General features: G+C 45.6%; 1 protein-coding gene across 1 annotated transcript in view; it reads right to left on the reverse strand.

The window, feature by feature from the left end:
* Positions 1 to 24,625, reverse strand: part of TMA16 (translation machinery associated 16 homolog) — a 66,434-nt gene extending 41,809 nt beyond the window's left edge. The window contains exons 1-2 of the mRNA XM_030192678.1: positions 24,489 to 24,625; positions 11,057 to 11,166 (exon numbers count right to left, since the gene is read on the reverse strand). Coding sequence (XP_030048538.1) covers positions 11,057 to 11,166; positions 24,489 to 24,491 — 113 coding nt within the window. The 5' untranslated portion in view covers positions 24,492 to 24,625. The remainder of the gene's footprint in view (positions 1 to 11,056; positions 11,167 to 24,488) is intronic.
* Positions 24,626 to 24,856: the final 231 nt, after the last annotated feature.

The raw sequence follows: 24,856 nt of genomic DNA on the forward strand, positions 1-24,856 counted from the left end.
CGCTGGAAGCTTGGAAAGTCAACCATCACAAATATAAGTATGCCATCAAGAAAGCCAAACGGTTTTATTTTTCCTTGAAACTAAAAACTGCAGGTAATGATTGCAAAAAGCTAAACCAGCTCTTGAACTCTTTTCTCGCCACAAATAAGCTAGAGATCACTCAGGATGATCCACCTTCGGGGGACCTACTTGCTACTTATTTCAAGGACAAAATACAAGTTCTCAGGTCAACGCTAACTAGTTCCCCAGTGGATGTGGATGACTTCTTAGATTCACTGAATCCGGGCACTGCTTCCTGCCCAGCCGACCACACATGGACTGCCTTTGAAAGCGTTCCTGTAGACCAAGTTTCTAAAACACTCCTGAAGTTTTCCAACAAGTTTTGTGGTTTGGATGCTTGCCCCAGTCACCTTTTAAAAGCGGCCCCGAAGCGCTTCATCATTGACCTAACTACCTATCTTAATTACATGTTGAACCATGGCATCTTCCCCCCAGAGCATGGCAGAATCCTTCTCACGCCTATTCCGAAGAATCCAAAGATAAGAGCCGACGTCACTTCAAACTACCGACCAGTGGCGTCCATACCACTGATTGTCAAAGTAATGGACAGCTTGGTGAATACTCAGTTAAATGAATTCCTTGAAACCTTTGACATTCTGCACTACTCTCAGTCAGGTTTCTGTGCTCAGTTCAGCACTGAAACGGTTCTGGTCACAGCTCTGTCTGATTTTAAAAGGGGCATTTCTGTTGGTAAGAAAATATTACTCATGCAGTTCGACATGTCCAGCACATTTGATATGGTGGACCACAACATCCTACTACATCTACTGGACACCCTAGGCATCGGAGGGTGTGTGTTACACTGGTTTAAGGGTTTTCTGTCCACCAGAACTTACCAGGTCAAAGACACTCCAGATCATTCAGCACCTTGGAAGGCTTCTTGTGGGGTTCCCCAAGGTTCGCCCCTTTCTCCAACCCTATTCAATATCATGCTGTTTCCCCTTGCAACCGCTCTAGCTAACCTAGGCCTGAAACCATTTATCTACGCAGATCACATAACCATCTCCATCCCCTTCCATTCCTCATTAGATGAAATCACAGATCTGATCGAAGCAAGCTTTTTCATCTTGGAACGTTGGGCTGAGGTATTTCGGTTTAAGTTAAACAAAGACAAAACTCAGTGTCTTGTGCTCTCATCCGTCTATGCCAGATTTTCCTCAAGCTCCCTTGTCATTAAAGACCAGACCTTCCCCATTTCACAGAGCCTTAAGACTTCTGGGTGTTGAGCTGGACCCTCACCTGCACCTGGATCTGCAAGTGCGAGCGGTCACCAAGCGGATGGTCTATACAATGTGGAGGCTGCGGCGTGTTAGGTTTTGTCTCACCAGAGAGCTCTTCCACACACTCGTCCACTGGCTGGTTCTGTCTCACCTGGACTACTGTAGTGGGATTTATGCAGGTTGCCAGGAGCACCTACTAAGGAAATTCCAGACTGCCCAGAATACTGCTGCGAGACTCATCTTGGGCGAATCGTGCATGGTTCCTGCGCAGCCCCTACGTTTCCGACTACACTGGCTACCTGTGAGAGAACGAATCGCATTCAAGATCTGCACATTGACACACAAAATAATTTACGGATTAGCACCGGAATACATGATTCCTCTAATAGATCTCCCACCTAGAAATGCCATCACTACAGCCCGTACCTTTTTACAACTACATTACCCATCTTGCAGGGGTGTTAAATACAAGCTTCTATTTGCCTCTACTTTCCAGTACTCCAGCTCGAAGACTTGGAATGCTCTTCCCCTGTTCCTGAAAACGCAAGCTGACCACCATCTTTTCAAGAAGCTGCTGAAAACGTATCTTTTTGAAAAAGTGTATCCCATTAGTAACTTCCTAATTGCTGCTAGCGTATTATCCTTTTCTACTGTAAACTTCATGTGTTGTGTCTTTTAACTTTTGTAATTCATGGAAGCCACATTGTGCCTGCATTTGTGGGAAAATGTGGGGTAGAAATGAAGCATAAATAAATAATAATAAATAAAATAGAATAAAAAATAAAATCATCAGTCACTAGATGATATAGATAGTGACTTCCTTTGGCAAGTCAACAAGCAAACACTGGGGAGTCTGTACCAGAAGGAAAATCTGGATTATGATATATTGCTAAAAATGGAGTGGTTGCAGCGGAAAAATGATGTCTTTTGCAGATCCATCTCTCCACATTGCTTGTGCTGATTGGAGGAAGGAGTTTCCACGAAGTCGTGGGCGAGCGACCAGGCAACATGTGTAGAAGCCAGCTAAAATGTGCAGAACCAAAAAACTTCAACTCCAGTGGGGTAGCTGAAAAGGAACTAGTGCTACGGTGCCAGTCATTGATATGACACATACAGCATGCAATGGTAAAGTAACGAATGTTGATTAGCACCAGACCTTCATGTGCCCTTGGTTTCTGAAAGATAGAAATAGGAAATCTGGCAAGCTTTCCAGCCAAAGAGAGTCCTGGAGAGCCTTGTTTAATTTTTTTTTCATCCTGGGTTGAGTCAGCTGTGCTGTTTGCACGATTTATTACCATGAGTAAAAAAATGTATGTTTTTTTTTTTTATATACAGCAGCAGCTTGAATCAATCCACTGAGTGAAAAAGTCCTTCTACAACAATCAAACGAGCAACAAAGAGGGTGGAGGAATGTCCCAAAGAATAAATAGAAGTCAAATATCTTCCAACAGGTTTATTCTCCTTAAAAAGTCACATGAATCATCTGGGTCCATGTGCGATTGACAGACCACTAGCAGGGTCGGTATCAATACTCAATCCAATCCTACTTGGCCACACACACAGTAAAATTAATTCCTTTCCTTGCAGGTTGAAGCACACTTCCACAAAGTGATCTTCAGAGTCGTGAAAAAGAAGCTCGGAGTGGCATGCCTGAGATTTGTATACTAAAATCGCCACACCTCCTCTTCAGCCCAGGGATGGAGAACAATAAACCTCACCCACCCAGTTTCTACAGAGCTTTTGGTGATTTTTTTTTGTTTTGTTACATTTGTACCCCGCGCTATCCCACTCATGGCAGGCTCAATGCGGCTTACATGGGGCAATGGAGGGTTAAGTGACTTGCCCAGAGTCACAAGGAGCTGCCTGTGCCGGGAATCGAACTTAGTTCCTCAGTTCCCCAGGACCAAAGTCCACCACCCTAACCACTAGGCCACTCCTCCACTCCTCTACAGAGAGGCAAGTCTCCTATAAGCAGATAATATCTGCATGGTGGTGCTGCAATACTTGGAGAATTTTTCTTCCGCCCACGTTCCACGATAAAAGGTGAGTCGTTTTGCACTTAGCTAAACTCGGCACAGTTGTATAAGAATGTGGTGTACATGGAAAGCCATATTTAATATAGGTAGCTTACCAGGGGGCCCAGCACCCACCCCAGCATATCCCTTCACACTGGACCCGCTGTAGACATGTCCCCTCCATTCACACCATTTCAACATGTGATAGGTCATGGAGTGGAGGAGTGGCCTAGTGGTTAGGGTGGTGGACTTTGGTCCTGGGGAACTGAGGAACTGAGTTCAATTCCCACTTCAGGCACAGGCAGCTCCTTGTGACTCTGGGCAAGTCACTTAACCCTTCATTGCCCCATGTAAGCCGCATTGAGCCTACCATGAGTGGGAAAGCGCGGGGTACAAATGTAACAAAAAAAATAAAGAAAGAAATGATAGGTCCCCAAAAGAAATGTAAAGACCGAGTAAGGCAGGACAATCTGTAGTGCAACCCAAACATAATCAATTCCGCATCTAAACTATGTACCCTCCCCTCTATCCATGTCCCATTGTCCTCTGTAGTACAGTACACCTCCATTCATAACGGCAGTATACCGGGACCACCAACGAAGTTTAGAGGTTCCAGCCCCTGTTATAACAATCACAATTACCTAAGAGGTTGCAAACTTCAAACCAGCACAATTGCAAAATGTCACCAGTTGAACTTATGGTACTGCAGGCTATGGAACATAGCACTGCAGGGTGGCTCATGGTTGGATTGCGCAATACGGTGTCAGCCGCTGTCATTCACCAGTTCCCTTTAGATGGTTTACAAAGTCTTGTGCTTCTGACAAGTTACCAAAAACTCTCCATTTTCCCTGTGAACACTTTCAATGTTGCCAGATACAAGAATAAAAAATGAAGCTTTTTTGTTTGTAGCGATGCACAGAGTGGGGAGAACAGTCATCAATGTTTCATCAGTGCTGCAGAATAATCTTGAAAGATCAAACTTTCTCCCCTTCATATTCCAAGGTATCCCTCTGCTTTTTTATAGAGTTGTAAAAGTTCAAACTTGTGTACAAAATTGAGAATGCGCGCCACTACCTCTTGCACCCCACCCAATGTGCTCGCTCCAGTGTAAAGGGGCCTCGAACTTTAAGTGCCAGAAAGTGTTCCATGGTAAAATTATGTATAATCATACCTGATAATTTTCTTTCCATTAATCATAGCTGATCAATCCATAGACTGGTGGGTTGTGTCCATCTACCAGCAGGTGGAGATAGAGAGCAAACTTTTGCCTCCCTATATGTGGTCATGTGCTGCCGGAAACTCCTCAGTATGTCGATATCAAAGCTCCATCCGCAGGACTCAGCACTTAGAGAATTACACCCACGAAGGGACACTCTGCCCAGCTCACCACCGCCGAAACGGGGGAGGGGAATTAACCCAGCTCATCCCCACACAAGTGGGGGAGGGGAATCCGTCCAGCTCATCCCCGCGGAGCGGGGGAGGGACACCACACCCGCCGATGCGGGGGGATCTGGCTTATCCTGCAACCGCAACCGCGGGAGGAGCTGACTGACCCTAACACCGCCGAAGCGGGAGGGGTACAAAGCTGCCCTACAGCCGCACGAAGCGGGAGGGAGTGCCGGCAGAATTTATGTCTCAATCCAGCCCCGTAAAACGGAGGGGAGAGGAATGCAGCAGCTCACTGTAACACAAACTCGTCTCAACTCTTGAAGAATCCAAGTGAAAGAACTTGAACACGAAGTCTTTCTGAAATAACTGAAGACTAAACTTGAACCTGAAATGCAACCAGAATAAAAACAGAACAGATATCTGGGAGGGGCTATGGATTGATCAGCTATGATTAATGGAAAGAAAATTATCAGGTATGATTATACATAATTTTACCTTCCATATCATCAAGCTGATCAATCCATAGACTGGTGGGATGTACCGAAGCAGTACTCACCCAGGGCGGGACATTGAAATCCCTGACCTCAACACTGAAGCTCCAAACCGGGCCTCCGCCCGTGCAGCCACAGTCAAACGGTAATGCTTGGAGAATGTATGAGCCGAAGCCCAAGTTGCCGCCTTGCATATCTCTTCCAAGGAGACGGATCCGGCCTCTGCCATCGAGGCCGCCTGAGCTCTCGTGGAGTGAGCCTTCAGCTGGATAGGCGGCACCTTCCCCGCGGCCACATAAGCCGCTGCAATGGCTTCCTTGACCCATCTTGCCACTGTAGGCTTAGCAGCCTGCAGACCCTTACGAGGACCTGCAAACAGGACAAACAGATGATCCGATTTCCGGAAATCATTGGTCACTTCCAAGTATCTGAAGATGACTCGTCTCACATCCAGATATTTAAGAGCAGAGTACTCCTCTGGGTAGTCCTCCCTACGAAAGGAAGGGAGACAGAGCTGCTGATTCACATGGAAGCGAGAAACAATCTTGGGCAGGAAGGAAGGCACTGTGCGAATAGTCACTCCTGCCTCAGTGAACTGCAGAAAAGGCTCTCGACATGAGAGCGCCTGGAGCTCGGAAACTCTTCTGGCTGAAGTGATAGCCACCAAAAAGACTGCTTTCAACGTCAGGTCTTTCAGAGATGCCCTCGACAAGGGTTCAAAAGGCGGCTTCTGCAATGCTCTTAGCACCAGGTTGAGATTCCACGCAGGCACCACTGAGTGCAGAGGAGGGCGCAGGTGATTAACTCCCTTGAGAAAGCGCACCACATCTGGCTGCGAAGCCAGGGAAGCACCCTTCAGGCGGCCCCTGAAGCAAGCCAGAGCCGCTACCTGGACTTTAAGGGAACTGAGCGACAGGCCTTTCTCCAGACCTTCTTGCAGGAACGCCAACACTGAAGAAATTGGAGCAGTGAAGGGAGAAAGTGAGCCTGCTTCACACCATGCTGCAAAGATACGCCAAACCCTGGCGTAAGCAGTAGAAGTAGAGCGTTTCCTCGCTCTCAGCATAGTGGCGATGACCTTGTCTGAGAAGCCCTTCTTCCTCAGACGCTGCCGCTCAATAGCCAGACCGTAAGACCAAAGGGAGAGGGATCCTCCATCACCACGGGACCCTGATGTAACCGGCCCTGCTCCACTGACAGCCGCAGAGGATCGTCGACTGAGAGCCTGATCAAGTCCGCATACCAGGGACGTCTGGGCCAATCCGGACCCACCAGGATTACCCTGCCGGGATGCTTTGCCACCCGGTCTAGCACCCTGCCCAACATGGGCCAGGGCGGGAACACATAGAGGAGCTCTTGTGTCGGCCACTGTTGGAGAAGAGCATCTACTCCCAGGGATCGAGGGTCCCGTCCTCTGCTGAAAAAGCGCGGCACTTGGCAATTGGCCGATGACGCCATCAGATCTAGGCTCGGCTGGCCCCAGCGCTTCGTGATGTCCAAGAACGCCTGAGCAGATAGTTGCCACTCTCCGGGCTCCAAGGTATGGCGACTGAGAAAGTCCGCCTTGACATTCATGACTCCGGCAATGTGGGCCGCTGAAAGCTGCTCCAGGTTCGCTTCCGCCCACTGGCAAAGACTCATAGCCTCCTTGGCTAGAGGGGCGCTCTTGGTACCTCCCTGGCGGTTGATATAGGCCACAGCCGTGGCATTGTCCGACAGGACCCGTACAGGCTACAACACCAGTACCGGGATGAACTCCAATAACACCAACCGAATGGCTCTGAGTTCCAGGAGGTTGATAGACCACTTGCCTCTGCAGGAGACTAGAGCCCCTGCGCTGTCCTTCCCAAGCAGTGGGCTCCCCAGCCCATCAAAGAGGCGTCTGTCGTGACGACAATCCACTCCGGGGTCACCAGAGGCAATCCTGCAGACAACTTGTCTGTCTGCGTCCACCAGCTCAGCGCCTTGCGCACTGCTGGGTCCACGGGAAGGCGCACAGCATAATCCTCCGACATCGGAGTCCAGCGCAGCAGCAGAGATAGCTGTAGTGGCCTCATATGAGCCCTGGCCCAGGGCACTACTTCCATCGTGGCCGTCATAGAGCCCAACAGCTGCACGTAGTCCCAAGCCCGAATAGGAGAGGCTACTAGGAACTAGTCCACCTGAGCCTGAAGCTTGACAATCCGATTGTCTGGCAGGAACACTCTGCCCACTTGGGTGTCGAATCGAACTCCCAGATACTCCAGGGACTGAGTCGGGCGCAGCTGGCTCTTCTTCCAGTTGATGATCCATCCCAGGGAGCTCACAAGAGCAACTACCCGGTCCATAGCTTTGCCGCACTCTGCATAAGAGGGGGCTCGGATCAACCAGTCGTCCAGATAAGGATGGACTTGTACTCCTTCCTTTAGCAGGAAGGCCGCTATGACCCCCATTACTTTGGAAAAGGTCCGCGGAGCAGTAGCCAACCCGAAAGGGAGGGCTCTGAACTGGAAGTGTCGTCTCAGGACTGTAAAACGCAGAAAGCGTTGGAGAGGAGGCCAGATGGGAATATGCAGGTACGCTTCCTTGATGTCCAAGGAAGCCAAGAACTCTCCTGCCTTCACTGCCGCTATAACAGAGCGGAGAGTCTCCATGCGAAAGTGCCTCACTTTCCAGGCCCGATTGACCCCTTTGAGGTCGAGGATAGGCCGGACAGAACCTCCTTTCTTTGGAACCACAAAGTAAATGGAGTAACGTCCCTTGCCAATCTGATTTTTTGGCACCGGAACGACCGCACCCAGGCGGATCAGGTTGTCCAAGGTCTGCTGCACTGCCACAGCTTGACCGGAGACTTGCAGGGAGAGAGTACAAACCCGTCTCTTAAGGGTTGGCAGAACTCTAGCTTGTAGCCGTCTCTGATGACTTCCAGCACCCATGCGTCTGAAGTTATAGTGGTCCACTCGCCCAGAAACGAGGACAGCCGTCCTCCAATCTGCACTGGGGCGTGGACCAAGGCCCCGTCATTGGGTACGAGACCCTGGGGGAGGACCGGAGGGAGCACCTCCGGGACGGCGGTCTCTGCGAAAGGAATGCTGCTTGGGGGAGAAATTCCTCTTGAAGGAAGAGGGGGCAGAGGAACCCGACTTGCCCGGGCGGTACCGACGGGCTTCCAGCAACCGTCCTCTGGAGGTACCGGGACGAGTACTAGCCCGAGCCCTGACCTCTGGTAATTTCTTGCCCTTAGACGTGCCGAGATCGGTCACGATTTTGTCCAGCTCGACCCCAAAGAGCAGCTTGCCTTTAAAAGGCAATCTAGCCAGGCGGGATTTAGAGGCGTGGTCAGCAGACCAATGTTTCAGCCAAAGCCACCGCCGCGCAGAGACTGTCTGAGCCATGCCTTTAGCTGAGGCTCTCAAGACATCATACAGCAAGTCTGCCAAATAGGCTAAGCCCGATTCCAGGGCCGGCCAATCAGCCCTCAAGGAAAGATCCGAGGGGGAAGCCCGCTGCACCATAGTCAGGCACGCCCTGGCCACATAGGAGCCGCAAACTGAGGCCTGCAAACTTAAAGCAGCTGCCTCAAAGGACGACCTTAAGGCCGCCTCCAATCTTCTGTCTTGGGCGTCCTTTAGGGCCGTGCCACCTTCCACCGGCAACGCCGTTTTCTTAGTCACCGCAGTGATTAAAGAATCCACGGTAGGCCACAGATAGGCCTCACGTTCACTCACAGCCAAAGGATAGAGGCGGGACATAGCCCTAGCCACTTTAAGGCTCGTTTCCGGGACATCCCATTGAGCCGCAATTAAGGTGTGCATGGCATCATGCACGTGGAAGGATCTAGGCGGGCGCTTCGTCCCCAGCATAATGGCAGAGCCAACAGGGGCTGAGGGAGAGACGTCCTCCGGAGAGGAAATCTTCAAAGTGTCCATGGCCTGTAAAAACAGGTTGGGCAAATCCTCTGGGCTAAAAAGCAGCGCTGCAGAGGGGTCATCCGCTCCATCCGAGCGGGGATCTATCTCCTCCAAGGAATCCGCAAAGGACCGTTGGGAGACCTCAGACACGCTGCCCTCATCTACATCGGAGGAGACAAAGTCCTCCAAGGCCTGGAAATCAACCCGAGGGCGTTTACCTCTGGGAACCTCAACCTCTTTATCAGAAGAGGGAGCAGGGGCAGCGTTTTGCATGAGGAAAGCCTGATGCAGCAGCAAAACAAACTCGGGGGAGAAACCCCCCAGACTGTGCACTTCCGCAGCCTGGGCAACAGCCCTAGACGCACTCTCAACCGGCGCTCGCAATAGCGGGGGAGAGACATGCTGCGCATCCAAAATGGCGTCCGGCGCGAAACTCCGCGAAGGAGCCGCGCGGGAAGAACGGCGCTTAACTTTAGCCGCTTGTGCCGTCGCCCAAATTAAGGGCGTTCATGGCATTAATGTCTCCAACCTCAAGGGCGGCCCACGAAGAAGCCGTCCGAGCCGCGTGGCCGGCCAAGATGGCGGAGGCGAGGAGCGGGGGATGGGCGTTTATGGCGGGAAAAAAACCGCCACGCCGGAGGAACGACCGGGACATTCATCGGTCACTAAACTGTCACCCATCAAGGGCGAATCAGGTTGTAAAACCCCCGCATCCCCTCTAGAAGCGCTCCAGCGATCCGGGGAGCGACCCTTTGCGCCCTCGCCCTCCGACGCCATATGCCACGAGGAGAAGAATCGGGGAACCCCCTGCCCGCTATAAAAAGGTAAAATTACCTGCTTGCCGCTCCGAGCTGTAACGAACTGGTGTCCCAGTGAGTAGCTGCAATGAACGTTTAAAGAAACGTCGAATTAAACGCCTTTAAAGACGTTTAAATTTTTTTTTTTTTTTTTTTTTAAACGGAGCCAGCGGGAGGGGGGAGAAAAGGAGGGACCTGGCACCACCAGGTTTGCACTTGCTCAAAAGAGCCCTCAACCCCAGGCCTCAACAAAACCTAAGGATTAGGCTTGGAGGCCTAGCCAGAGCTGCTGCTGTGTGTGACCACCACCTGCTGAGATAGAGAACATACTGAGGAGTTTCCGGCAGCACATGACCACATATAGGGAGGCAAAAGTTTGCTCTCTATCTCCACCTGCTGGTAGATGGACACAACCCACCAGTCTATGGATTGATCAGCTTGATGATATGGAAGAGCCATTTTTCAAGGCATTGTGGAAGGGTGGCATCTGTTGTTCTGCCTAGAGCGGTTCTCGGGGTCATCAAGTTTTAGGCCTTGTTCTGTAAGTTGGGCCTGCAGTTGTTCTTTGATGCCGATTACATTGTCGAGGCGTCTTCCATGTTAGAAACCCTCTGTTCAAGGACTCCTCTGCCAACAGTTCAAATTGCAGAAATTGCCCTGAGAACTTAGCCAGTTGCGACTCCAGTGCTTTAGTTATCACTGCAGTGAGCTGTTGTAATTGAGCATCTGTGAAAGAGGAGTCTGTCTCATGTAGTACTCGTGGGTCCCGTTTATTTCCTTTCTTGCTAGTTTTGCGGACATTTAGCCAGTTGGGCTGGATAAAAATTTGTACATGTGTTGGTGCCCGTTTGCCCTTTTTCTTAACTGTACTGTTCAGGCCATGTGTATGCCGCAAATTGTTTTTGGGCTAGGAACCTCAGAAGCTAAGCAGAAGTGTGACTGTTCAGCTAACAATATCACGTGGTCTCTGTATATCTTTTTTTGTTTGTTTGTTTCTTGTTTTGTGGTAAGTATTCTATTTTTACCATCACTTACCCTCAGAGAATATTTCAGACAAGACTCCTCATAAAACTCAAGAACCCATTAAGCAAACTCATTTGAAAACAATTACCACCATCAACAGCTTTAATAAGCCAAACCATAACAGACAGAGATCACATTATCATTTAGAGCAGATGACAGAAATGAGCTTACCTTTCTTTTTTGTCTTGTTTGTGCACTTCTCTTGCAAGCTGAGCAGCTTTTCTGCTATATGGATGAATCACTTTTTTGTCCTGCTTTCCTTTGCCCTGTGGCACCTTCGGCTGGAATATAAGAAGCACATAAGACTGAACAAAGTGAGGCTTGTATTTCAGTAACTCTCTTCACAAAGAAAAATCTTTCTTTTACTTGGCTACTACCTTCAGGACCATATCATCAAGTGTAATATTTTCTTCACTTTCTGTGCATATATAAAAAAAAATCCCATTAAAATCCCAAACCCAAAGCCTCTAGTGATGGAAGATTATTATATTCACAGGATTACTGAGCATAGGGAATACAGTAAGTTCCCCATTTTAGATTTAACAGAACTGCAGGCCCGACTTACCTCTAACCTCAGACTTATGACTGTACTTGAGATAGCTCATATCAACAACTGTATTGGTTTCATTCTAGGCACATCATGAAAACAAATCAGAAAAAAAAAACCTCCAGCAAGAACACAAATCAAAACATCTTGTTCAAAGCACAAGCAAACAAGTTCAATATGAGAGAAAGAGAAGGAAAAAAAATCCATTTACAAAGTTAATCTTCCATCACACAAATAATTCCACAGTCTACTGAAAGGGATATAAGGCTGTTTATTAGAAACATTTCAGCTGTGAATGCATGCCTCACCGACCATGTTAGAGAAGAAAGTGCTTAACTCTGTAATATGACGACTAATCTACTATGTGGGAACTGTTTGGTCTGTTGCTTGCTTGAGGTCATTGTACCCAATTGTCCTATTTATGGACAAAAAAGGTACACAAGATCTAAGTAAACAAGGTTCAATTACCTAATCCACTTTAACCTGCAATAATTCCAAAATCTTTTTTTCTGCATTAAAACTTAATTGCCAATTGTTTTGACCATGCTGCCTTTTCCTACGTATTTTGTGTCCATTTCAATGCAGATTCTGCATTCTTTTGCAGGTGATTAATTCTGAGGACACATGTCATCAAAGAAGCTTGAAGCTTATCACAACACAACTTTTTTTTTAAATAGATATAAAATACATACAAAAAGCAATCAAAATACCATGATACTCAGCCTAGAAGACAGGGTTTCTTAACCCAGTTCTTAAGACATATGCAAGAAGTTGTGTTTTCTAGATATCTACAATGAATTTAATGTTAACAAAATGGGGGGTAGTATGCTCCCATATTTTACTGCCCATAATAAGTTTTGCTGCTATATTTCCAACTACAGTAGTTGTAAACAGGCGATTTCTTTTTGTTAGGAAGATAGATGAATATTACACTATAGCCTGCATAGACCTGGCAAAGATCTGCTTGGTCAAAAAAAAAAAAAAAAAAGAAGTATATTCAAAATGTAGATTGATATAAGCTTACCTAATAAGGGATTTAGCCGATTTTAGAGAAGTAGTGTTGCTAAACAGAATGCCAAGACTATGTATCTTGTGTATCTTATATTGCAGAGGAACTACATTATAGACGACATTACAGAAAAAGAAAAGGGTCTCCGTATCTCAAAAAAGATATAGTAGAATTGGAAAAGGTACAGCGAAGGGCGACGAAAATGATAGTGGGGATGGGACGACTTTCCTATGAAGAGAGGCTGAGAAGGCTAGGGCTTTTCAGCTTGGAGAAGAGACGGCTGAGGGGAGATATGATAGAAGTGTATAAAATAATGAGTGGAATGGATCGGGTGGATGTGAAGCGACTGTTCACGCTATCCAAAAATACTAGGACTAGAGGGCATGAGTTGAAGCTACAGTGTGGTAAATTTAAAACGAATCGGAGAAAATTTTTCTTCACCCAACGTGTAATTAGACTCTGGAATTCGTTGCCGGAGAACGTGGTACGGGCGGTTAGCTTGACGGAGTTTAAAAAGGGGTTAGATAGATTCCTAAAGGACAAGTCCATAGACCGCTATTAAATGGACTTGGAAAAAATTCCGCATTTTTAGGTATAACTTGTCTGGAATGTTTTTACGTTTGGGGAGCGTGCCAGGTGCCCTTGACCTGGATTGGCCACTGTCGGTGACAGGATGCTGGGCTAGATGGACCTTTGGTCTTTCCCAGTATGGCACTACTTATGTACTTATATGTAAGAAAGTAAGCAGAAGAAAATGGATGGCATCAACTACAGAGTGTTTAGATAGTTTGTTGCATACAAAGGACAATTTGCCTTTTGCTTCCAGATTATTCCCATTAATATTTGGGAGCAGATTCTTGAAATAATGTATTCTGGGTTTAAAAAACTTGAAGGAGATACACTGAGTCTTTCAGACACTCCAGAAATTTTTCAAGGATTCAATGAAAATCTATCCAAAAAGGAAGAAGTAAAAACAGTAAACACAGCCTAGTTTGTCTCTCATTCAGTTTATCTGGCAGAAAACCTTTAGGCCGAGAATCTAAAAAGACAACATTTATGAGATGATGTATATAGAGAAAAAGACAGTTCAAAGGAAGTAACCAAGAATGTCTCCAACAGTGATAAAATTGGTAGGAATGTGCACTCGACAGCACAGATTCGGTTCTACCGGGCACCTAAAAAACATGCATAAGTACATAAGTAATGCCATACTGGGAAAAGACCAAGGGTCCATTGAGCCCAGCATCCTGTCCACGACAGCGGCCAATCCAGGCCAAGGGCACCTGGCAAGCTTCCCAAACATACAAACATTCTATACATGTTATTCCTGGAATTGTGGATTTTTCCCTGAATCCATTTAGTAGCGGTTTATGGACTTGTCCTTTAGGAAACCGTCCAACCCCTTTTTAAACTCTGCTAAGCTAACCGCCTTCACCACTTTCTCCGGCAACAAATTCCAGAGTTTAATTATACGCTGGGTGAAGAAACATTTTTCTCCGATTTGTTTTAAATTTACTACACTGTAGTTTCATCGCATGCCCCCTAGTCCTAGTATTTTTGGAACGCGTGAACAGACGCTTCACATCCACCTGTTCCACTCCACTCATTATTTTATATACCTCTATCATGTCTCCCCTCAGCCGTCTCTTCTCCAAGCTGAATAGCCCTAGCCTCCTTAATCTTTCTTCATAGGGAAGTCGTCCCATCCCCGCTATCATTTTAGTCGCCCTTCGCTTCACCTTTTCCAATTCTACTATATCTTTCTTGAGATGCGGCGACCAGAATTGAACACAATACTCAAGGTGCGGTCGCACCATGGAGCGATACAACGGCATTATAACATCCTCACACCTGTTTTCCATACCTTTCCTAATAATACCCAACATTCTATTCGCTTTCCTAGTCGCAGCAGCACACTGAGCAGAAGGTTTCAGCGTATTAATCGACGACGACACCCAGATCCCTTTCTTGGTCCGTAACTCCTAACGTGGAACCTTGCATGACGTAGCTATAATTCAGGTTCTTTTTTCCCACATGCATCATTGACAGGATGTATCTAAACCCACAAATATATAAAGTTCTAATGTGCATAGATTTGTATTAAAACAAATGTGTAAAATGATAACAAATAATTCAAAAACCAGGAAGAAGTTCAAGAATATATGAGAATGAACCCACATTTTTTCAGGTCATGCAAATTCTTAGAAAGGGAAGTCTGTCATCACTGTAAGTGCTGCATAAACTTTCACATTGGAACAAATACATCACTTGGCAGGCAGTAGACGGGTCTCTCCTCTCTCATGATGTAAAGGCTTCTGCAACATCTGAGATTGGTCTGTAAATCTTACGTTTTCCACCAACACAGCACATTGAGCTAAAACATTTCCAGCTCTGTGCACAAACAAGAAAAATAAATAAACAAATAACTGTACTGTTTAGTTAGCTTCTAATTTTAAAATATCTTGCTTCAGGAAAACAGTCAGAAATTGCCCTTGCCCAAAAACTCATCGCTAAAAGTTATCTTAAAGTTTTAAAAAAAAATGCGATGGCTGAAGCAGTTCAGATTTGCCTCAATTCAATTCTAAAATAAATTCTATTCGTTCTACACCACTCGGGATTTTGTAGACCTTGATCATATTTCCCCTTATCCGTCTCTTTTCCAGGCTGAAGAGCCCTAACCTCTTTAGCTTTTCCTCATACGAGAGGAGTTCCATCCCCTTTATCATTTTGGTCGTTCTTCTTTGAACTTTTTGTAATTTTGTTATATCTTTTTTGAGATACGGAGACCAGAACAGAACACAATACTCAAGATGCACCATGGAGCGATACAAAGGCATTATAGCATTTTAAGTCTTATTCACCATCCCTTTCCTAATAATTCCTAGCATTTTGTTTGGCCGCCACCACACACTGAGCAGAAGATTTCAGCGTATATTCTACAATGGCCTGCAGCGTGCGTTTCTGCATGTGTAGAGTCATGCTACGTCTCCCAATGACGTTAGATGCCAGCTCAGCACACATAAAGCTTTCCCGGAGCTTCCACATCACAAAATCCCAAAACCTCAGCCACCCAGCTCCCGCAACCTTCATTCCCCACCATCTTCTGCTCTCTCCAGAGCGTCGGCATGACCTCTCCCGGCACCCCCAAAAAGGACCACCAGAATGTGATGCTTCCCTCATCAGCCCCACATTCCCTGCAAGAACACCGTTCACTCCAGCAGCAATCAGAGCTTAAAGCTGCTGACCCCCAGAACACCACAAGGCAGCCAACACCAAAACCCAGCACATATTCCCAGCACTCCCGAAACATGGACGAAGTCACAGGGACCAGGTAAATATAATTTTAATTCTAACCCTCAGGGTTACATCAGAACTGCTGTTCAATTTCTTGCATTTTGCTCTCCTAAAAGTCTTCTGTGTACTTCCCTTTATTAACATTCATTTTAATATGTTATACGCTGGTGTCTAACTCAAGGTTTTGTGCAAGGTTAGTTTCATAGCAAAACTGTCTTCTGTATTGGGCGCCCTGAAACTTTTGAGTAGACATTGTGCTAACCGCTTATTTTCTTAATCGGCCCACACTAAGCACAAATGAATCTATATGGACACACTAAGCACAAATGAATCTATATGGACACACTAAGCACAAATGAATCTATATGGAAACACTGCCTCCACGACAGAAAAATAGGAAGGTCACCAGTGATGACATAAGAAGAAAACAAACAGGACTTTAAAAAATATATTAAATTTCTCTCAAGCTGACACTGTTTAGAATACTGAATTACAGTCAACAACATTGAATTTCAATAATGAAATGTTATAAGCATGTTTAGTACCTTTCTTTCTCTACTCTCTGCTTCAACTGCACTCACACACAAAAACCCTAGCTATCATCCAATATGAAAAAACAAGTTCATTTCCATTTCAATTTGTTTCCAGACTCGAACAGAATGATTTTCTGTCTAGTCAACTTGGCACTGAAAAAGAAGGAACTTATTAGGTACTTGAGCATTTAGGACACTGATTTAAAACCAAATGTACATTTACTTATTTATTTTAAAAAAAACATATTCCCCTCTATCCACAGTCTTCTAGGCAGAGTACAACAAACACAGGTATAATAAGAAAATCTAAAATAAAAACACTAATCCTCTAACAAGCTCAAACTAGACAGGACAAAAATACAGGTCATATTTAAGACATAAAGCAAATACAATTAAGATACCCCTCCCACAAAGGCCCCCTTCACTAAACAGCAGTCCACATTAAATGCCTGTCATAGTAGATGATGATGACGGCAGAAAAAGACCTGCACGGTCCATCCAGTCTGCCCAACAAGATAAACTCATATGTGCTACTTTTTGTGTATACCCTACCTTGATTTGTACCTGTCCTCTTCAGGGCACAGACCGTATAAGTCTGCCCAGCACTATCCCCGCCTCCCAGCCCCGCCTCCCACCACCGGCTCTGGCACAGACCGTATGTCTGCCCAGCACTATCCCTGCCTCCCAACCACCAGTCCCGCCTCCTACCACCGGCTCTGGCACAGACCGTATGTCTGCCCAGCACTATCCCCGCCTCCCAACCACCAGTCCCGCCTCCTACCACCGGCTCTGGCACAGACCGTATAAGTCCACCCAGCACTATTCCAGTACAAGAGGTTACTCTTTTTTTTTTTTTTAAGTGGAGAAGGTTTGCCGTTTGGTGTGAGGGCAAGGCCTTAGATGCTTTTTTAACAATTTCCTGAAACCACCCATTTCCTGCAATTCTCTTATACATGTAGGGAAATGATTCCAAAATTGTGGTTCAGCAATATTTAAAACAAAAAAAAAAACTAAGCACCAAAATTAATCCAACCTAACATCCTGATAAGTGAGTACATCTGAAATAGTAGAATTTATGGAACTTAGCAATCTCTTTGGCTGATACATACAAAGACAGTTTGGCAGCAAAAATAGAAGAAATCTTATTATGTAAACCTTTGAAAATCAGGTACAGGATCTTGAAACGTATTCTATATTCCACAAGTGTCTTTAGTAACAGAACAATACTCTGAAGCAATTGCACCAATGGCAGAATGTAAAACAAATGTCACTGGATTCTAAAAGCCATTCTGGTCTATAATCACATTCGAAGCTTAGAGGAAAGCTCAGATTGATGTAACCTAGCAACTATTACTTTATTTCCAATTCTTCTTTTTCTCCCAAAAAGAAAGATAACATTGAAAACTGACAATGGACAGTCTAACACCTTGTGATGGAAAATGTTCTATTAATAATTAATAGGTTCAAAACCCTACCCCTTATTCAAGGACAACTAAAGTGAACAAATCCTTAATATATGTTTGTCTGTACTTGGGCTTAACAGACTACCTTTCAGTAGTGCAATCAAAGCAGTTTATAAACTAGTTACATTTGTTTGGAACATAGAAAGGAATACCATAATATGATAGAAGGTGGCAGGAAAAAGAGAGCAGGAAGAAGAATGCTTAAGCTATTAAGAAAAGAAAAAAACACCATCACCACCCAAGAAAGACAAGGCAGCAACTCTGATAACTGGCAAGGACTCCAGTGGCCTCCAGTGTCCAAATGCAGGCTTCTGAAAAACAAGTTTTCAGGCTTGTTCTAAACTTTTGGTGGAAACGTTCCGAGTGAAGACAAACGGGTAAAGCGTTCCTCAGTAATGGGGTGACACAGAAAAAAGCTGATCACCTAGTGGATTGAAAACCTGCTCGACAGACAGAGGAAATAGCAAGACAAAATTCTTGGGCTGAATGAAGAACTTAAACTGGGGTGTGACAAGGGAAGATAAATAGGGTAGCATGTTGGCTGTCTCAGTAATCCATGCTTTTGAATATGCTCTGTAATTTTGTTCCTTATAATAATCTCTACCATTTTGCCTGGCATAATAGTTCCGCAAGTTCATTTTTCAATTCTATCAGTACTCAGGGATGAATATCATCTGGTCCAAGTGATTTGCTACTCTTCAGTGTGTCAAATTGCGCCATTATATCTTCCAGGTTTATAGAAATCTCAGTTTCTCTGACTCGTCAGCTTTGAATACCATTTCTAGAATCGGTATCTCTCCCAAATGCAAAGAATTCATTTAATCTCTCTGCTATGGCTTTGTCTTCCCCTTTTACCGCTAGATGGCCCCTTGGTCATCTAGCGGTCCAACTGATTCTTGTGCAGTCTCCTTGCTTTTAATATACCTAAAACAGTTTTTACTATGCATTTTTGCCTCCAACACAATCTTTTTTTTTTCTAAGTCCCTCTTTGAGGCATATTTTCAAAGCACTTAGCCTTCCAAAGGCTAAGTGCTTTGAAAATATGCCTCTTTGTCTTCCTTATCAGCTCTTTGCATTTGACTTGCCATTCATTCCTTACACTGCTTATTATTTTCAGTCAGATCCTTCCATTTTCTGGAGGATTTTGTTTTAGCTCTAATAGCTTCCTTCACCTCACTTTTAACCATGTGGCTGTCGCTTTGACTTCATTCCTCCTTTTTTAATACATAGAATATAACTGGCCTGGGGTTCCAGGATGGTACTTTTGAACAGCACCCACGCCTGATGTAAATTTTGTATCTTCACAGCCACTCCTCCAAGTTTTTTTTAGCTTTTTTTTAACAGTTCTTCTCATTTTATCATAGTCTCCTTTTGAAAAGTTAAATGCTAACATATTGGATTTCCTGTGTGTACTTACTCCAAAGCTGATATCAAATTTGATCATATTATGAACACAGTTATCGTGCGGTCCCAACACCATCACCTCCTGCACCAGATCATGCGCGCCACTAAGGACTAGGTCTAGAATTTTTCCCCCTCTTGTTGGCTCCTATATCAGCTGCTCCATAAAGCAGTCCTTGATTTCATCAAGAAATCTTACCGCCCTAGCAGATGGTTAGAAATCATTTAGAAGCGTAAGAATGATCATCAGGATTGTCCATCTTGTTCACTCTATGTCGATCTAAATAGCTGCAGATCTGGATCTTCAAAAGATTTTGCGGTGCTATTCAATGATGTTTTTAATATCTAAGGAAAGAACAGGCCATACCAGCATTGCAAAGTATTGGACGGAGAGACAAAAAATATTTTCTACATTATATTGTGCACTTGTGGAGATCTGCTACTATAATTATAGTATGGCCCTCAAACTTTAGCGGTGCCTTGGCTTTAGCCGCTTGAAGTATCATGATGGTGTGCTGAAAAAGAAGCACTTTAGCGACAAATGACGAGGGTATTTTGAGCCAACAGGAAGGAAGGAAGGAGTCCGATGAGCACATTCTAGCTCCAGTTTGGATGAGAAGTGTATTTGAACGAATTGTGGAAGCTACTTTTCTAAAAAGGAGATAGCGCCAATGCCTTCTGGCAGACCAAGTACTCGAAAGTTATTTCTTCTCAAACAATTGTTCAGGTCTACCACCCTTTCAAGATGGAGGATAGTCTTGTGAACATGAGGCAGGGCTTATAGTTGTGCGTCATGTGCATTAAGCCTTTTATCGTAAATTTCAATGCTGTTTGAGAGCGATGAAATTTTATGATTCATGTTAGACATCTCAGTTTTAATTTTGGTCAAAGATTCTGACATGTCTTTTATATGAAGTATTTCCTGCATCAGGGCAGCAAAGGAAATTTCTTCAGACTTATCAGGATCAGTTTTGCTTGGTGAAGGTTCAAGGTTAGTACATTTAATACCTTGCCTCTGTTGAGAGGTTTCTCATTTCTGATGGTTAGGAGACATTTTGCACTTGTGACATGAAGATTAATAGATACATTAGTCTACTAGTAAAACAGGCCCGTTTCTGACACAAATGAAACGGGCGCTAGCAAGGTTTTCCTCGGAGTGTGTATGTTTGAGAGAGTGTGTGTGAGAGTGACTTTGTGAGAGAGAGAATGTGCGAGTGTGTGTGTGTGACTGGGTGCGAGCGTGTCTGTGAGAGAGAGAGTGTGTGAGAATGAGAGTGTATGCCAGAGGCCCTCCTCCCTCCCTCCAGGTCCCAGGGTCGTCCCCTCCCTCCCTCCGAATTCCAGGGTCCCTCCCTCCCTCCGAGTTCCAGGGTCATCCCCTCCTCCCCCTCCATCCGAGTTCCAGGGGCCGTCCCATCCCTCCCTCTCTCCGAGTTCCAGGGGTGTCCCCTCCCTCAGAGCTCCAGGGTTTTTCCTGTGTTGTTGCTGGCTCGTATTAGTGTGGTGCTGTAGTTTTTTTTTTTTATTGTTTTGGGGTTTTTTTTTGGGGGGGGGGGGGGTTGGGGGATGTCCCGTGCTGGCAAAGTTGGAGGAAGTGGTGGGTGGCTTTGAGGGTGGTGATGAACTGAGAGGGTGTGGCGGGGGGGAGGGGGGAGAAATTCATCTTCACTTACATCGTCGGTGTTACAGCGGCCGGCAGCAGCAGACCGAAGCGTGCAGACTCAGCCCTTTTCTCTCTCATGTCCTGAGAGAGAGAGAGAGAGAGAGAGAGAAGGGCCAAGCCTGCACTCTTTGTTCAGCTGCTGCCGGTCCCTGTAACACCGACGATGTAAGTGAAGATGTCTTTTGAAATTCGGAGGGAGGGTGCCTGGAACTGGAAGGGAGGGAGGGAGTAACAGAAAGACGACGACCCTGGAAGTTGGGGGGAGAGGATGGGGTCCTCTACGTCCAGAGAGGAGTCAGAAGGGAGGGGGAGAGTATGGGGTGGTTGAACGGTGACTCCTCCTTCCTGTACACATTAATTGGATTACTTTATTTTTTTGTCTATTTGATTGTAAGCTCTTTGAGCAGGGACTGTCTTTCTTCTATGTTTGTGCAGCGCTGTGTACACCTTGTAGCGCTATAGAAATGCTAAATAGTAGTAATAGTAGTAGTAGAGTCAGTCGGGGAGTAGGGGGAGGGCGGGGGTCCGAAGTCGGAGAAGAGAGGGAGGTCGGCGGGAGTGTGCATTGGGGTTTTAGAAGTCATCTTCACATACCAAGTCGGGGTTACGGCGGTTGGCAGCAGCAGCGGGAAAAGGCATGCAGGGTCAGCCCTTCTCTCGCTCTGTGATCTGGTCCCGCCCATTATGAACCCTTCACTGCAGTCAGCCACGGAATCAGCTTCAGAACGTTGGAGGTGCCTCGTGCTGCTATCGTGGCATTGGGCACTGCTGCTGGTGACGCACCCGGAAGTGCGTGACGTCAATTCAGGAGATGGATACAGAGAGTATGAATGCTTCAAGGCAGTGGCCAAGGAGTCAGCTTCAGAACGTTGGAGGTGCTTTTTATTATACAGGATATGATAAATGAAAAAAGTAATGGCCCTATGAAGCTAAGGCTCTAAGTGTCCATGCTTGAATAGGCTTGCAAGCACCCATGTAACTTTTTATTTTACATATTAACATAGTAAGTGATGGCAGATAAAGACCTGAATGGTCCATCCAGTCTGCCCAAGTCACATTCATTCTCATTTCTATATTAGATCAACAATAAGTGTGATATTATATACTTAATCATTTTAATTACATTGGTAGACATAACTTTTCTATAGCAGGAGCACCTAACAGCAGTGTTTTGGCAACCCAAATGTGCAGGTGATGACTGAATTGAGCTGGGCTTTTTTTTTTTTTTGCTGGGGCATGTCATGGGCAGGGGCAAGTTTTACCAAAGTTGCAACAGAAGATACCAATTAACATGAAAGGTTACAATTAACTACATTATGCCTCATAAATATTATTGGAGTTTCTTGAGCACAATGCGTGATTTTTGGACATCACTATTCGGGCACACAAATGGTATATTGCTGGGCAGACTTATGCGGTCTGTCCCAGAGCCGGTGGTTGGGAGGCAGGGATAGTGCTGGGCAGACTTATACGGTCTGTGCCCTGAAAATGACAGATACAAATCAAGGTAAGGTATACACAAAAAGCAGCACATACGAGTTTATCTTGTTGGCCAGACTGGATGGACCATGCAGGTCTTTTTCTGCCGTCATCTACTATGTTAGTATCTAAAAGTCCAGCTCAATTCACTCACCTCCTGAAGCATTGGAGTTGGTGGTGGAACTTGCAATGTTAATTATATTGGTAGACTTAACTGGAGGTTCTATTGCATTTTTCTACAGGAGAGTCACACAAGGATTGAGCTGGACACTACCATTTGGGTGCTCAAAAGTATAGGCACCCAAACGTATGCCTCTCGGCTGCCAAAAATATGGACACCCACGCCAGTGCTCAGAAGTCCTGCTTCGCTGTTGGAGAAGCCAACTCTGAAGTATTAACTTCAAGCACCTGTGTTATGTGAGGAAGACTTTCTCTCTTTGTGTCGAGTAGAGCTTCTAAATACTTTACAGACTGTGTCGGGACTAGTTTGCTCTTCTCAAAGTTGATCACCCAACCCAACAACTGAAGGAGAGGAACAACAGTTGCAATCACCACCATGCTGTCCAGATATGAGAATGTGCGAATGAGCCATTCATCTAGGTAAGAGTGAACTCTGATTCCCTACTAACGAAGGAAGGCCGCAACTACCACCTTGGAAAATGTTCTCGGAGCTATGAAAAGACCTAAGGGCATAGCCCTGACCTGGAAGTGATGGCTTAGCACAGCAAAGCACAGAAACTGCTAATGTGCAGGCCAGATGGGAACCTGAAAAAATGCCTCCTTGAGGTCAAGAGTGGTGAGAAACTCCCCCACTTGTATTTAAGTGAAGACTGATCACAACAGCTCCATGCGAAAGTGCGAGTCACAGAGGCACCGGTTTAGGCAAACACTGGACGAAAGGTGCCCTCCTTTTTTGAGACAATGAAGTAGATGGAGCATCTTCCCTGTCCCCACTTCAACGGCAGAAACCTATTGTAAAATTAGCCCCGTTAGGGTGTATGTATGTATAAGCATAAAACAAAGTTTAATATTTAAAAACAAGTGTTCTGAAGTAATCATCACAGAGTTTAATTATTAAAACCTCACGGTCTGACTCTAGCAGCCTGAAAGTTTAGTTGAGAAAGGCCCTTATCCAAACCTTTAGCTTTGTGCTCTGTGGCCCTGCACTGGAGGGATGGTGATTTAGGCCCTGATGCTCAAAGCAAACCATGCTTGCAACATTTTATTTAGACTAGTTTTGGCCAGTCTAAATGAAACGTTATTGTGCAGCTAATGCGCTGAAGCTTTCAGCCACTGCTTTACCATGCATGGAAGCAGTGACCGAAAGTCCCATGCCAATGAGCTCACTAGTCTAAAAACAAGCTCATTTGCAATTCAGTGCAATGCACAGAGAAGGCGCACAGAAAACCCCTGTCCTAGCAGCTAAAAACTACAGACAGATTGGCTCAATCCGTCCTCCTTTTTCTGGAGCCATATGGTAACCCTACGTTGGAGTCCCATACTAACTTTTCTGTCAATGCCTCCTCCACACGCACAACCTTAAAAAAAAAAAAAAAAAAATCACTGGTACTTAGTCCAGTGGACCTCATTCACTCAAACTTAAAACATCCCCACGCTTACTGTGGACCACCAACCACTACCTAAAAACGTTCCCCGGTTGGGAGGGGGGGGGGGGGAGAGAGAGGTGATGGGGGGGTCAGGGGATCCACTGGACCCCCAGGGATTTTTTTTTTTTATGGTTGAGGGGTTCAGGAGGGGTCCAGTCACTAGATATGCACAGCTCTTGTGGGCATGCGACAGGGCAGGTCCTCTCAGTGCGCACGAAAATGAGAAGAAAAGATTGCAGGGTATGAAACGGGGTCTAAGAAATAATTTCTACCGGAATGATGGAATTTACGCGACTAACTGACCCAATTTGCAAACAAACAATCTGTATCTCTCGAAATACTTTGAACAACGAAAAGTTACAAAGCTCTACTTTAAGAGCTAGGGCGCTGTACAAGCATACAAAGGAGGTAACGCCGCAAAAGTCTTAAACTACCTTTTTTAAAAAACTGTTTGAACGATCAAAAGTGCATAGGTTTCAAAGGTATGATCGGCAGCAAAAGAATCAGAAAGCAGCAGCTGTATAAACAAACCACCTCAGACCATAAATAGACGACCATTACACCTCCACCCTAAAAAGCAAGCAGCGAAAAGCGCGTGTTTACCCACCATTATGACGTGTAATTCCTTCAAACACCTAGTACAAGCCCCCACACTTCCCAGCTCTGTGAGTTAGCACGCCTTACTTAGCCGATTCTTTAGAAGGGATGCTGTCTGTGACTCACACAGCGGCACCCAGCACTAGCCTATAGGAAGCAGAAGTCACGGTGCGTCTCTCACCCAGTCCCCACTAGCAACATCAGGACGGCGAGGCACAGTTCCGCTGCTCGGCTGGAAAACGACGAAGATGTCCATCGCAGAATAAAGAAAAACAGAGTTACCTTACCCACCCTAAACTGATTTTTTTTGTGGTCACGGAGCGCTGTTATAGTGCAGGGCTGTAGACTTAAACGAAAAAGTTCCTTTTTTAGGTACGC

This window comes from Microcaecilia unicolor, chromosome 2 (genome assembly GCF_901765095.1).
Source record: "Microcaecilia unicolor chromosome 2, aMicUni1.1, whole genome shotgun sequence".
NCBI lineage: Eukaryota > Metazoa > Chordata > Amphibia > Gymnophiona > Siphonopidae > Microcaecilia > Microcaecilia unicolor.